The sequence below is a fragment of the Pagrus major genome, chromosome 10 (genome assembly GCF_040436345.1).
Source record: "Pagrus major chromosome 10, Pma_NU_1.0".
In the NCBI taxonomy this organism is placed as follows: domain Eukaryota; kingdom Metazoa; phylum Chordata; class Actinopteri; order Spariformes; family Sparidae; genus Pagrus; species Pagrus major.
In genome coordinates this window covers 4,100,145-4,115,532 of record NC_133224.1, presented here as the reverse complement: position 1 = coordinate 4,115,532, position 15,388 = coordinate 4,100,145, and the positions used below count along the sequence as shown (strand labels likewise).

The following is a 15,388-nucleotide window of genomic DNA, read 5'->3' as shown; positions in this document are numbered from 1 at the left end:
CACATGGACATATTATATACTGTATAATAGTTATTTTATTAGTCAGAATCAACACTGTGGTATCACTAAAGTGCATTTTAATCAAGGTACAGCATTTCTTACAGAGTGGAGGGTGAAAGAGACATGATATGTAAAAATATATGTTCATTTATTATCTGTCTTCAAGAAGAGGAGACAACAAACCTTCAACACAAAGGCTGCGTAGTTGTTTGAAAGTTTCAAGTTGGATTATGGGAAATGTAGGATTTTGTATTTTGTGCCTCTGCTGCTTCAATTTTTACCATTTTCTACAAAAATTAGTCTTCGCAGGACGCTAAACAGTCGGAGTACTCCTTTAATTAGAAAACTCACTGGAGATGTGTTCAGCCCTTTGATTTTAACATACAATATACACTGTACCTAATGTCTAGTTGTTCCCATGTAGTGTTACCTGTATCACAGTGTTACCTGTGAAAATCTAGTTACTAGTATCTTTAAATCTGTATTTATTCTCTGCTGTCTTCATTAGTAGTAACGAGGAATGTTCATATCATGATTCAACCAAAACTCCAACAAGTAAAACTAAATAACCATCAGATCAATAAGTCATTGCTAAACTTTCACAGCATCTTTGAGCTTGTTAATCAAATTTAAAGGACCATTACACTGTTTTTTCCCTTGTTTTTGACCATATTCTTTAAATCTTCCATTCTTCCACAGCGTATCATCAGCTTTTAGACAGATTTTATTTCCTTTAGGCCCCAAATTTCCCAGTTTCTGTTCATTTACTACACTGGATCTCATGTGCTCACCACAGTACCTCTTCATCAACACCACCCATCACGTCTAAATGTGTCCATCAAGTACTCCTTGCAAAAACTTGAAATGTGCTTCTAAGAATTGTGTCGCTCTGGTCATTAGTCTGGTGATAGTTATCATATCTTCTGGATTACTTCTGCCCCTCCAGGGACTCCAGCACAGCTCTAAAGATGGCAGCCACGGCCACGGCGCCGGGGTCGGGCAGGGTGACCCGCTCAGCTGCGATGTAGCTGGCTCGCCCCGCCTTCGCTGTGAGGTTACGGGTCGACTCCGCCCCCAGTGCCGCTTTCTGGGATGAGAGAAGTAAGGTAGCGATTTAAGGAATGTATGAACACAAGCTGCAGGTCAGTGTTAGAATAAAAAGCATGTTAATGTACCTGAACAGCAGCTTGTAGAACGGCCATCTCTCCACCAGGTGGTGCTGTGGTCAGCGTCATCAGCTCATCCACTGCAGGACACAAAGCATCCAACTAGACAGGAAGTGAAACATAAACAGAGATATTAAGTGCTTGTTTAATGAACATTTTACAGCTGGTGACATTATAAATTAAACAGGAAATAGTTTAAGTTGCACTATGTAGCCTTTTCAGTGTCATAGTCCAGTATTGTTGTAGGACTTCTACATGGGCAATGTGCCTGTTTGGCTATTCCTTGTATCAAGACCTCTGTCCCTGTTTAAAGGCCCATAAAAAGTTGCATAGTGTCCCTTTAAAATAGTAAAAAAGCATGAAAAGTAGCAGAGAAACGAGAAAATAAAAACTCTCTGACCATCGTTCTGTCTCCAGGGTCGGCACCGCCGTATCTGAAACACAGTTGACGTTGCTGAATGTTTATAATCATCTGAACTATTTCTGAACTTTTTTTTTCAGCCATGTAGGCACATCCAAAATAAACACCTCCTCATGGCCTGTGTCCCAGCATGCATTGCGCTCGCCCATGCTGCAGCGCTGCTCCGCCCCTCGGTCACGTGACCCGCCGCTGCGGTCAGGAACAAACTGTACAACTGAAAACACACGAGGAGATGAGTGCGGGGCAAAGAAAGTGTAGATTACGACAACATTTAAGGAAACCTACCGCTCCCGAAGACCCGCCCATCTTCTCCTGCACCAATCCAGCGAGGACTGATAACAGTTTCCCGGGGCAACCAGGCACCACATGATCCCTGAGCCACTCCTGAATGGCTGAATGAGCATTTTCACAACATTAAAAGTGTGATTAGGAGAAGCTTCATCGTGTTGATGTTGATGCTACAACTGTTACTTACCTTTAGCAGCTTGTGCATGAGTGTTCCCGCAGTCTCCGTCCCCGGCTGCACGGTCCAGAGAGTTCAGTTCCTCCTGCTTTTCCGACAAAGTGGAGCAAATTCTCTCCAACGCTTTACGCATCGCAGGACTCAGAGGGCCTGGAAGAAACCACGAGCCGACATACTCGAGTCATTAAAAACTACAGCAAGAGCTGCACACTGTAGGTAACCATGGAAACTAACCCTCAGGGTGCTGGTCGTCCTGAGGCCGTGTGCTCGCGGCTTGAGGGTCCGTCATGTAGCTGCGTCCGCTTACACACACACTGCTGAGGTTCGGCCAGGCGGGGGCTCTGGTCTTGGCGTCTGTTTGGGATAAAGGATGTTAAATATCTTTGATGTGGAACTATTCCTTTAAGAACGGGGTTAGTATTGATGTGTAACGTCTGTACAGGCTCACCAAAAAGTCTCAGTGTTTCCTGGTCGGCCTTCATCAGAGTCAGCGACACTCCCGCCATCTCCAGTGACGTCATGAACGACCCGGACATCACCCTGGCAACCACCACACCACGACCCTCTGTAACCGTAAAACCCGCCAGTTATATTCTGCTACATCCTCTGAGATTTAGCATCAAAAAGAGGTCAAAATGTCAAAAAGACTTAGTATTATGTCTTTTATTTGTTAGTATTTAGTTTGTTCAGTTCATCGCTAAGGGTTCAGTCAAGCAAATGAGTCCATAGTTACCCAGACACAAGATGGCCGCCCTAGTAACCACTGCCATCTCCAGACACGACAGAGCTCCGAGGTTGTTCACACACACGACCACATCGTCTCCTGTGGAGAAGACGCACTCTGAGTTCAAATGCAAAATGGCTGCAGACTTTTTAAACGTTAAACACATTATACTCAGAGGACCTGACTTCAGAGGCAGATGTGATTGGCTGTCAGGGTTGGTCATGTGATCGATCATGGTCTTCACCACCTCATCTGCAGAGGCCACCTGACAAATAGACAAATAGATGAACATATAAACAGGAAAAGGATCATCAGAGAGTAGATTCAGGCTGGCTGTGGCTCGATCTGAATCACCTTTGACCTTTTGATTCCAGGTTCACCGTGGATTCCTGAAGAAGATGGAAAACACCAGTCAGCATTTACAATTTTGCACAATTCCACCTGTTCTCCACCTCCTCCTCCTCCTCCTCCTCCCACTTCTTCATCGTCCCTCACCCAGTCCCAGCTCCATGTCTCCTGGCGGCAGCTCAAAAGAAGGCAGGCAGCCTGGGACGCTGCAGGGAGACAGACTCACCCCCAGTGTACCTGCAACACACGCACCGACAAGATTCATGGAGGAATAACATCTCCAGATTTTTCTACCGAGGCTCGAGAACGTAAACAGACTCACCGATCCCCTTCAACACCTCGGTCACCTTGGAAACAATCTGGTCCAATGGGCAGCCTTCTTCTGCCAAGGCCCCTGCCAGCTGTCAGAAGGTGTGAGCAGATATTTTAGTATCTTAGTTTAAATAATACTCATTGAGATTGTTGTTGTTTACCTTGTGTATGAAGACGGTGCCACACAGGCCCCTCCTCCCGGCCTTACTGGGTTGGTCGAAGGCGCAGTCCTCTGCGACTATCACCATGTCGACAGCGACGCCGTGGTTGCGGGCCTGCTCTGCGGCCAATCCAAAGTTGAGGCGGTCGCCGGTGTAGTTCTTCACGATGAGAAGCACTCCGGAGGCTCCTGTGGAGGGAGGAGGGATGTTACTCTTTAATTAATCGGCATGAAAATACATTTTTTGAAACCATGAGACCCCTTAATTGTACCTTACATGGCTTTGATGAATAATTAGACAAAAGACCAATCAGTATACATATAAAACTAGCTCTCAGAAGGCCAACTGGTGCACATTACCTGCATTGTGCAAGGAGAGAATAGCAGCCAGGATGCTAGCAGGAGGTGGAGACGCAAACACTCCACCTGCTACAGCTGCTGACAACATACCCGCCCCAACGTAACCTGTAGACACACGACGACACACGAGAAATAAGAGCTGGGATACTTAGAGACGGCCTGTGTTGCATTTTATTTGAGTGTAAGGTCGTACCTCCGTGTGCCGGCTCGTGTCCGGACCCCCCTCCAGACAGCAGGGCCACTTTGCCCTTCAGGTTGTCCAGGTCGGACCGGAGCACGACCCGGTGGCCCTTCAGCAGAGAGAGGCCCCCGCTGGCCCTCACGAGGCCGCAGAGAGCCTCGTCCACACAGCTGTCGGCCGAGTTTATCAACTTCTTCTTGGGCTGAGAGAGACAGAAATGCAAAATATAACAACGTCACAAAATCGATTAAAATGTGTTAAAAGTAATATATTACTTTACAATGAAGGTAACTAGTACTATACAAGTATATGTAATATGTTGCAGTTTTAAAGTAAAACTGGACATAAATATACACAAACAAACACACAGTTAAATCAAAGTTTACACAAGCTGCTCAATAAAGTTTAGTATATAGTATAAAACAGTATAAAACAGTATTAAAAGCTGGATTTCTTCAGGTGTGTTATCACTGCAGGAGCTGGACTCTGATCCTTCACTATGCTCATGCTAACTCCAGCATGCTAACAAAACACTGCTGTCAGCCTTCGTTCAGCACGAACACACACTCAGACAGACTCACAGCTGACTGCAGCTCATCACTAATGTCTCATCAAGTCCTTCATTATTCATTATTACCTCCATTTGGACTTGTCTCGGTTCTGTTCACTTCCAACAGCAGGTTGAACCAGAAGAGCTAATGAAGCTAGAAACAGCGAGAGGGACACCGGATGCACTGTGAGCTCGCCTCCAAAATAAAAGCGGATGATTTGATTTAATTTTAAAAGTCACACTTGAGAAAAAGTAATTTTATGGCAATAAATGCACTTACATAAAAGTTAATTATATTTATTTATGTATGTATGTATCTACTATAAACTATGGGCTGAAAGATTATTGGTTAGTCAGATTATTGGATCCAATATTCAGCATTTTTCTGAATATCAGAATCAATGTTTATTTTTAACTATTGGCTGATAAAATAAATAAATTAAAAATGTGCTGCTTTGGCTCTGATATTCCATCTTTGCTTACTGTCTAGTGAGTTTGAGCGTGGATGTAAAACTAAAGCGCCCGTCGTAAATAACAAAAAAGTCACCGTTAGTAAAAAATAACAATAAAATAATAAAAATATATTTTATTTATAGAGCACATCCCATGGTGCTCAAACAATCTTTACATGATATAGAAGGAAAACGACACAGTGAAAACATAAAACAACAGCAATCACAGACTAAAAGCAGCAAGTAAGTAGTATGGTTTTTATTTTGAAAAGTCGAGCGGAAGTCTTGCATCATATACACAGTAGCAGCTTCACTGACTTCAGTCACTCCCACTTATTGTTTCCTGTCACAGATAAAGTTGGAGATTTCTAAAACTACTAGGAGCTCATTGACACTGTGCACTCAGACTAATAAAATAAGTAATAAAATAATGTTTAATGGGAACAAAACAAGACAAATTATGTTTTAAGAGGAAAAAGCTGCTGTGTGTACTGTACAGTAAGTGAGAAACTACTGGAATAATCATCTTTATGTACTTTTTAAAAGTTCCAGACAGTAAAGAATAAAATAAAACTATAATACAGTATCTGTTTTACTCTCAGTGACCCCTGGAGGTCTCCAGACCCTGCTTTAAAAACTAATTTTAATTTAATTAAGTTAAGCTAAGTTATATTTGAGTAAAAGTTAAGATATCATGTTAAAATGTTACTAAGTCTCACACAAAAATACTTGAGTAAAAGTCTGAGTTTTCTGATATTAAATGTACTTAAATAAAACTGGTTTTAAATAGGAAAAACATAAAAGTGATGTGTTAAATCAAATATAATAGAAGTATGTTATTATAAATATTTTAATTTTGGTGTTAAATTAATTATACTAACTTTATGTATTCATTCAGTCTCACTTGTTGCATCCAAACATTATAAAATTAAAGATAACATTGTAATTAAACTTTCCTGTCCCGCTGCAGACAGACTCCGCTCGCCCGGGCCGCTCTTGTGAACACATCGAACCAACCCTCCGGTTCCTCCTGCGGTGACGCACGGAGCCCAGCCAGTCCCGCTCGGCTCGGCTCAGCTCGGCTCAGCTCGGACCCGTCCAGAGCAACATGCAGGATGGCGAGTGTGGAGACAGCCGCGGAACACGAGCGTATCCTGCGGGAGATCGAGAGCACGGACACGAACTGCATCGGGCCGACGCTCCGGTGAGTACCACCACCACCACCCCCCCCGCGGGGCGGCTGCTCTCCTCCCCGGCCGAGGCTGCTCAGCCGCCGGCGTCAGCCCGCGGCTAACCTCGGCTAGCATCGGCTAGCAACTCCGGCTCAAAACTTTAACGGTCGTGCTTCCATTATCGGACAGCTAGCCGGCTAACTTTAGCAAAACAGAAAAGCTGGCGGATTTACGGCGCGGACACCGGTGTAGACACCCTCACAACGACTCCTCGGTATCCGGGGTGGATTCTGGGTTTTCACCCGGTATTGTCCTTTTGGCTTTGTCGCCAAAGTTTAGTCAACTTGTCCGGCAACTTGAGCTCACGCCAGCTAACTTAGCTAGCTAACTAATTGGCATTCTGCTCACTGGTGTCAGAGCTGACAATGAGAGGCGAGGTTGTTGGTGGTAGCTAAGAGCTCTCTTTTCCTCTATTTGGCTCTTTTATTCATCGTTTAAAGCCTCTTTAATATATTTTTGTGGGAGTGTTTTTGGTGGGCCAGTTAGCCTGCTAGGTGGTTAGCAACAGGCGAGATGTATGAAGGAGTGTCAAGTGCAGCAGCTTTATCAATCCCTGCCTCTGTGTGTGTACACAATGAATGAGACACACAACTCACACACCAGTGGGGCAATCTGGGGTTTCAACACCACATTGAACATGACACACAGTGGCACTGGCTGATGTTGGTCATGTGTTTCAATGCTTATGAGTGTTTGCACTGTTGCTCAATGATTTAGTGGAAACAGCTGAATGACAGTCCTGTTTGTATGTGTGTGTTTTTATGCCAGGCTGTATGGTTTCACATCCTGTTAGTGAGGCGGGATGTGTTCTCCATGCAGCGTTACTTCAGCCGGGTTTGGACCTGAAATGGGTCACGGCCGAGGACTCTGGATCTCTGGATGTCATTTAAAGGTCTCATGCCGTGCTCATTTTCTCGTTCGTGCTTCTGTTTTGGGGTGTCTGCAACATGTTTACGCACTTTAATGTTCAAAAAAGACATTATTTTTCTCAAACTGTCCATTGCTGCTCATTGACGCATGAAGCCTAAAAAGCTCGACTTCCCGGCGATGAATATACCCGGGTCTTCCGCGTTGTGGGGTCCATAGAGCGTGGGAGCCGGCTAACTTCCAGTTTAGCGCCCAGCTAACTCGAATAAGGATAAAATAATTTAATCGTGCGGCTTTATTGGACCTAATGGCTCAAATTATAACAGTCAAACCACACTAAAAACGGACTGAAACTTGGTTTCAAAGCCTGGCGCTCTTCCCGGGGGCTTGATTCACCCTTAAGGCCCCGCCTCCAAAAAGCCTAGCATGCTCTGATTGCTCAGCTCTCACAGGTCTGAGCAGGCACCGCCCACCTTTATTCCTGCAGCAGCTCTGTCGGTGTTTTTGCCACCGTGGCCGTCCTGGGGGGCGTTGACTGTGTGGCTGTGACCTTACAGAAGTCCCGGCGGCTCTTTTAAAGGCACAGAGTCATGGAAACCTCACTTTCTACAGTATGATATCTTTAAAAATAGATTTGATTGATGTTTATTTTATCGTAGTTATTTCCTCTTGGATGAAACCGTGTCCTTGGCAAGCGGCGCTTAAACTGATTGTCTAGAGAGGAAGTAAGTTGTGAATGAACAGGGAAATGCAACAGAGTAACTGAGCTAATAAAGGCTTGTTAGAGGGTTTTTTGTGTGTGTTAAAGCTGCAATGAATAATCAGTTAAGTGATTAATCAAATAGTGGCTGGAAAGGAAATGTATTTCCTTCTATTTAGATCATTAAAATCAATCGTTAAAATCTTTTTTCAAGCAAAGGAGTAAAAAAATAGATGGATATGCTGCTTTTTTTTGGGTAATTTATGATAGTAAATGAAGAGACATTAGGTTTTGGACAGTGAAGTAAAAAGTACCCAAAAGTTACTTGACTAAAAGTAAAGATATCGTGATAAAATATAACTTAGTACTTTTGTTTAAGTCTTACATTTAAAGTATTAAATGTATTTAAGTATTTAAAGTAATTTTCTGGCAATTAATGTACTTAAAAGTAAATTATATTTGAATTTAGAAGTATGTATCTACTTTATACTATGGGTCGAAAGATTCTTGTTGCTTTGGCTCTGATGCAGCATGTAATCTGCAAAGTAACTAGTAACTAAAGGTATAAAATAAATATATATGTAACATAATGGATTAATCATGATAATTAACAAGCAGATTAATCGATAATGAAAGTAATCTTTAGTTGCAGCCCTACATCTTGACCCTCTGTGTTGTTGATCACTTTCTCCAAATAGTCAGACCTATTTCAGCTCGTTATTTAGGCCAATTACTGTGCCTGGTGGGACGTTAGTGAGACCAGAGATGTGTGTGTGTGTGTGTGTGTGTGTGTGTGTTTGCTGGCCCTTATGACTTGACAACTCTGTGTGACACCTCTGGCTGCCACATTCTCCTCTGAGGCGACTGTGTGATGTTTCATGTCTTCCAGCTTCCTGACTGTCTGACTGTCAGCGTTTCCACTTCATCCACACACACTCTGAAAATACATAAAAGCAACCGTCTATGTTTAGAGCCGTCTGCCACGTCTTTAGCTATATTTAGGCCAGAGGGATGTTTGAAAACTGACTGTTTTATTGGGCTTAAATGTTAGATGAAGAGGGATGCAACTGCTCTGGTTTTAGTTCTGTGATCCCTCTTGTTAGCTTCATGTTTGATTTAGATAGCTGGCCAACTTTTTCCATCTGTTCGTCAGTGTGTGACGCCAAAGATGGGAAAACAACAGAACCATAAATCTGTTGACTTGAACAGTAACCAGGAATTATGAACTAATAGGGCCGTTAGTCATATATGGCCGGTGGTAGCTCGTCATCGGTCAGTTTTTCCTGTTGCAGAAATCCAACAGATTGTATACTGTTAAATAATTAATCATCAACATGAAAACCATCACTGAAAACAATTTTTTCTTGAGCATTTGTGTTGGATTTTTCTTTGTTTAATGCCTGAATTGATTACTGGATTATTACAGGATCATTACAGTATGTGGAAGCTGACCGAGACGTGTTAAGATGTTTTATTATAGAGGTGAAATCCCCTGAACTGTCTGCTTCCAGCTCCTTAAATGTGAATATTCTCAGCTGTTTTGTATAATTTGATCCATATTTTCACGCATAAGGATCCAAACTATCCCTCAGCAGTAGGACTAAAGCTCACCAAACAGCCAGGAAAAACAGGTTGGCAGTGAGAGTTAGAGGTGTGTGTGTCAGTGTGTGTGTGTGTGTCAGTGTGTGTGTGTGTGTCAGTGTGTGTGTGTGTGTGTGCAGGTCGAGGCCGGCGTCAGCATTCCTCCCTGACAGCAGAGTAACTCAGGATCTCAGATCTGACAGGAGCAGCCAACTCCCTCCAGTTACAAACCTCCACCTGAAGACGGGAAACGCCTCGGTCTGCGGCCGTGCCGCCCACGTTGAGGCTGCAAAGCACTTATACTGACTTTGACTCTAATCTCAAGGTATTTGTTGTGGCCAAATCCCAGTTGTAGAGGCTTGAATTAGAGCTGGAAGCAGTGATGATCAGTTGATTAGCTGGTTGAGAGAAGTTTGATGAGCTGTTGGTTGGATAGAAGAAGATATTTATCCTATTTTGCTTTTCTTCGATGATTCCTTGGATGATGTTTCGGTCAAATCTGACCTTTTTGGGCTCGTTTGTGAACTCTTGACTTTCATTTTTCTTTTTCCTTGTGTGTTTGTTCTTTAATTTTGGAGCCTGCGTGGACGACAAAGCACAGAAATGTCAGAAAGCAAACAAGCCGATAGGACTTATTTCCACATTTACTGTACATATACAGTAGTCTCACACACTCTCTGTTATTGTGCGCTCGCTTGATTTTCTTGCATCACTGTCAGGTCACGTTGGTATCAGATAAAAGTTACATCATCACGAAACACAAGCAGTTTGGAGACGAGTTTAAATGCCTCTGGGCGTATCTGCGTTTCAACACGGCCTTATCTAAAATGGCATTTATTTTGTAAGGGCTCGGTAAAATCAGAGAGGATCTGTGTCGGTCTTGAGGGAGTTTTTGTTCTGATCAGGCAGTTTCAGGGCAGAGTCGCTGATGAACACAGAAAAGTTGTGATTGTGAAAAACAAGACTGATGAAAGAGTGACAGACGGAGAAACGTGTGAATCCACGACGCAGCAGTTCTCAGATTTAGTCTGAAACTGCAAACAAGTGCAAGAAAACATATCAATCAATGGACACGAAGACAGAGTGTGTTTTTTCTCAAGGCTCATCTCCTTGTCACAACACGCAGAGAGGCCTTCTAGATGGAGCTGCAAATATCTGCTGTGCTCGGTGTTAGGACTGCAGCTAATGATTATTTCTATTGTTGAATAATCTGTTCATTATTGTCTTGATTAATCGATAAGTTGTTGTCGATCAGTGTTTCCCAAAGCCCCAAGAAGACGTCCTCCAATGCCTTGTTTTGTCAACCCAAAGATATCCAGTTTTCTGTCACAGAGGATGAAAGAAAGCAGGAAATATTCAGAGAATCAGAGAGCGTGTAGCTGTAGTTGGTGGTCTGTATGTCTTTCTTTGTTATGTGTTGCTTTTCCAGACTGAAACTTAAATGTTTCCACCATTTCAGTTGTGTCAGACTTGGTAATTTGGTAATAAGTTGGTTGGATGTCGGATGCCTCTTTCGACATCATGGCAAAAAGAGTTAGTTACTTTATTTTGATAACTTCTCAATAATTTTCTTAAATGCTCATTTTATAAACCATGTCAGAAAATAAGGACACAGGCCAAGATTCGACTTTTTTAAGTTACTTTACCAGCTTGTAACGTGTAAGAGAGAAAAGGTACATTAAAGACCTCATTGAAGAAGCTTGAACCAAAACTTTATTGGTATTTATTTATCTATTTCACGTTCAGATTTTTTTTGTCATCCTCTAAGAAATATATTATCAATGCTCACCAGACCAGAGTATTGAAATCACCAAACCTCAGGACAAAATGCAGATATGAACTAAACTGAGGGACTAATCTGTTTCTGCACGAGTCGAGCCGTCCGATCGTACTCGCTGCTCGTGTGTGTGTTGCTTCAGAAATAGCTGAATGTGTCACAACCTCTCTTGTTTCTTATCTGTTTGTCTGCGGCTGCGCTCATTCAAAGGTGTGCTGCGTGTCGCGTCGGATAATCTAATCAGTCAACTCGAGTCCTGCAGCTGCAGGCGAGGCGGCGAGCCCCCGTCAGAAACTTTAAAACACTCCCTCTGTGTGTGTGTGTGTGTGTGTGTGTGTGTGTGTGCACACTGAGCTCCACCCTGTGTTTAACAGTGTGCAGCTGGTCAGATTTAGCCATTAATGACAGGGGACCTTTTATTCATGTGCTCATTATGTGGTTTTCTATGACCGTGGTGAATGCTTGCTTCTGATTGGTCGGGCAGGTGGTCATTTCTAAACCTCACGCAGCTCAGCTCAGTTAAACCGTAGTGCAGGTAACCATGGCAACAACACTGATGCTTTCGTAACTCGTTGAAGGTGTTGGATGGTTTGTTGTAAGTGCTGACTCTGAGGGACTGCGTGTGTGTGTGTCTGTGTGTAGGGCTACACTAGTGACAGACTGGAGTGTGTGTGTGTGTGTTACAGCCCACACACAGACACACACACCCAGCTGAGTCATCAGTCTGCACTTGGGCCGACACACAAACACACACACACACATCCATTCATACACACTCTTTGGTTGGTGTGTTGGTCTTAAGTAGGTTATGATCCTATTTAGCCAGCTGTCGAGCCGCCAGCAGCTCGTCCCCCAAAGGACACACACACACACACACACACAGCTGTTTACAATGATGTCATGACTTGGAGCACATTTCTAGAACTTCTCGCGAGTCAGAGCTCCTCCGACACCACCTCCTTCATCCCTCGATAATACGCCCCCACCTCCTTTTTCTGCCCTCCATCGCTCTCTGTCCGTCTCCTTTCACCAAACACGTCATGCCACAACTTTCTGCTGCTCGATGCAAAAGGAGTAACTCTCACGATTCTCAGTTTCCGTGACTAATCTACAACAGAAGTCTCTCTAATATTACATAATTTATCTGATTGGGTTCTTGGATACACGGGAGGTTGTTTCTTACGAGCAGACTCGACCTTTTTAGGATGATGCAGTGCAGTTTGCTTGATTGAACCCTGGAAATGCCTGGAGAGACACTTTATTTATTTATTTATTCTTGTAAGAGCGTTTAAAAAATGTACTTTCTTGTCCACTGGTTAAATGTCTTGCAAACGCTCAGCTACTTATATATTTTACAAGCATTAGGCTGGTGGCTGGTGCTGATTCTGTTTCCTGATTGCACAACAAAGGGTAAATAATTTATAGACTTATCTGATACGAGAAGATCAATCTCCTCTGTGTCTTAAAATGAGCTCTGCTACAATGATTCAGAGTTAATTAAACTGATTTTGCATGCATTAAATCTCTTTCTGCATATTCTACCTTGTGCTATACTCGAGTATTTATTAACTTTTTACTTTCAATCCCTACGTTTTAACACAAATATCTGTACTTTCTCCTCCTTACATATTGAAAACAGGCTCGTTTACTTTAGTTTGAATGCATTTGAGGGGACGAAACAACGTAAAAGACGTTAAGTAGATGGAAACTGACTCACTTTGTTGCTGCTCGGGACGCTTTACCAACCCAAAATGTGGCTGTTTGACGTCCTGGGAATGAGACTCAACAATCAACTATCTTTGTGGTGCATTTAGGAACAGCTGGGACAAAATCCTACTGATTCTACCGTTAACTTTAATAGTCTTTGAATTATATTAATAGGACATGAGCTTCAGTTTGCTTTGACCAGAGATGTCCGGTAAAAATATCCTTCAGAGGGATACTTTGAGTCGTTTCAGAGCCTGTACTTTATTACTTTTACTTGAGTAAAGAAGTTGAATCAGTACTTCTACTTTTACCAGAGTCTACATAAGTGTCTGTACTTGTACTGGAGGAATGAATGTGTGGACAAAATGAAGACTTTTCTGGTGACTCCTCATTTATCTTGGCACCGTGATGATTTTTTTTTGACTCCATCCCATTTGATTGCAACATCCAGCTCTCATACGACATCAGACTCGTACTGTAGTTAGAAACAGACGTGCAGAGCAGCGAAGAAGTCGAGTATACTCCCTCCTCTCTGTGGCAGACGGTACCAGGCGCTGTGAGACACACACGTGATAAAAACACACTCGTCCAACACTGTCAGGAAACTCAGAATGAAGCATCCAGTTCTGTTTATGACAGTAATCGTGATCAAACTAATCTGGATTATCATCTGAGCCACAAGTACAATCTACTTAACAGCTGACACAGTGATGATGTCATCAGGAGGATGACTCTCTCTTCTTTCATATCATCTAAACATACATTTTATCAGAGACTCACTGTTTGTACTCTGTGAACCTGCACACGCACAGTCATCCAGCTCATTGTATAGATGTTGGATGTATGGAGTCTGTTTCTATGAATGTCTTTGTTTCACGTCTGCACACACACTGTTGGCTGTGTGTGTGTGTGTGTGTGTGTGTCTAAAGAAAGCACATTGTGGCGTCAGACCTGCTCTCTATTGTACGAGTCGGGCATTTCCTGGTCAACAGGAGGAAGGGTGGCGGATTGGAGCCACTCACAGGTGTGTGTGTTTTGTGTGTGTGCTTGTTTTTGGACGGGGAAGAACACAGGAAGTACTGTGATCACCATTACAGAGACGGCCTGTACACAGAAATACTCGCATGTCGTGTTTTGACATCTGTGTTCTCAGGAGACCGTGAAGCCGTTTGGAAGGAGAATTTGTTTTACTTGAGTTTTGTTGTGTTTTGGGGTTCTTCGTCGGAGACATCCCACAAAAACAGCTATTTTTAAATGTATGGAGACGTGTTTGACTTTGTGAAGACGAGGTTTGTTTCTTTGCTGGTTAGTGTGGCCATCTTTATTTATTATGAAATGTCAGTCATTATTTACTCACGCTTATGCTGATGGAAAGTTGGGTGAAGTTTCCATAAACCATTTCTGGAGCTTCTCAGCAAAACAGTGTTGCAGCATTTTCCTAAACAACTGAAGTAGATGAAGACTTTTAAAAGGTTAAAAACAAAACAATCACAAAAAGGCTCTATAGCTTTGAATCTTACCTGTAGCTACTAAGCTCAAAGCATCGGTATGCAGTGGGTAGAGGTTGTAAATAATGTCTTTTCAAGTCAATTTGGTGCCTCAAGACTTCATCTACTTAAGTTGTTTAGGAGAACGCTGCAACACTATTTTGCTGTGAAGCTCCAGACAACCAAAAAAAGCCGGTATGCTTATTGAAGACGACCTAATTGTTGGATGTGCTGTAGATGCACACCGTTGTTGAAATGTGGTGGGTCCTCCCAAAGAGAAACTTGGAAAAACGAAGGTATTGTCAGTTGAAAATGTAAGAAAATAGTCAGAAAAGGGCTTTAAAATGTCCCACAGCCCAATGTGATGCCCTTTTTAAACCCAAAGATGTTTAGTTTACACTGATATTAAACAAACAAGAGCTGAAAGTCTTCCCAAATGAAACATCTGGCTTAGATAAAGGCCAGAATAATGTTCTGTTGATCAATTAATCAATAGGTTTCAGCTCAAAAAAGCTCATTAAATGACCAGTTTGTAGAAAATGGTAATAACAGCTGCAACATCAGTTTAGTATGACACACAGGACATACTGCTCTGTACAGCACACTCTGCTTACTATTGACATGCCCCTAAGCAAGGCATTGATCTGGAATCTAACTGCTGTGATGGTAGCAGCTCTCAGTTATGAATGTATGGAAATGTGGAGCAGGGTGGTGCTGAAGAGTAATGCAGTAACGCCCCCTGGTGGATGTAGTTTGTGGATGCACCTATTCAACAGCTGGATGCCCCACTAAAGCTTATTAAAACAGCTTCCTCTTCATTCCTCTCCTCTGCCTTTCCTCTGTCTCTAGGAGTTAATTACTTTTTCTGTAATTACTTTGCCTTTGCTTCGGAGGATTCTG

At 42.8% G+C, this 15,388-nt stretch overlaps 2 protein-coding genes across 3 annotated transcripts in view; one reads left to right on the top strand and one right to left on the bottom strand.

Annotated features, from left to right (window-relative positions):
* Positions 1 to 12: 12 nt before the first annotated feature.
* On the bottom strand, positions 13 to 4,844 carry tkfc (triokinase/FMN cyclase). The gene is made up of 17 exons (XM_073474737.1): positions 4,773 to 4,844; positions 4,148 to 4,337; positions 3,955 to 4,059; positions 3,596 to 3,783; positions 3,445 to 3,523; positions 3,270 to 3,359; positions 3,129 to 3,163; positions 2,955 to 3,039; positions 2,784 to 2,873; positions 2,499 to 2,615; positions 2,285 to 2,404; positions 2,063 to 2,200; positions 1,873 to 1,979; positions 1,695 to 1,801; positions 1,567 to 1,600; positions 1,176 to 1,268; positions 13 to 1,087 (listed from the first exon to the last, which is right to left on the bottom strand). The coding sequence occupies exons 1-17, from the start codon at positions 4,776 to 4,778 to the stop codon at positions 929 to 931; spliced, it is 1,743 nt and encodes a 580-aa protein (XP_073330838.1). The 5' UTR covers positions 4,779 to 4,844; the 3' UTR covers positions 13 to 928.
* A 1,307-nt stretch (positions 4,845 to 6,151) lies between these two features.
* exoc6b (exocyst complex component 6B) overlaps positions 6,152 to 15,388 on the top strand; it is an 82,212-nt gene continuing 72,975 nt past the window's right edge. The window contains exon 1 of one of the 2 annotated variants that reach the window (XR_012179720.1): positions 6,152 to 6,341. Coding sequence is in view for 1 of the 2 variants with exons in the window: in XM_073474788.1 (XP_073330889.1) it covers positions 6,253 to 6,341 (89 nt within the window). In the remaining variant the exon portion in view is untranslated. The remainder of the gene's footprint in view (positions 6,342 to 15,388) is intronic. The other variant, XM_073474788.1, reaches the window with a different exon arrangement.

Bases quoted from the DNA above. Each gene is read 5' to 3' on its own strand.
- tkfc (XM_073474737.1), bottom strand. The intron at 2,405-2,498 runs GTGAGCCTGTAC...TATCCCAAACAG, and splicing joins GGAAACACTGAGACTTTTTG to ACGCCAAGACCAGAGCCCCC. The intron at 1,802-1,872 runs GTAGGTTTCCTT...GTGTGTTTTCAG, and splicing joins TGGGCGGGTCTTCGGGAGCG to TTGTACAGTTTGTTCCTGAC.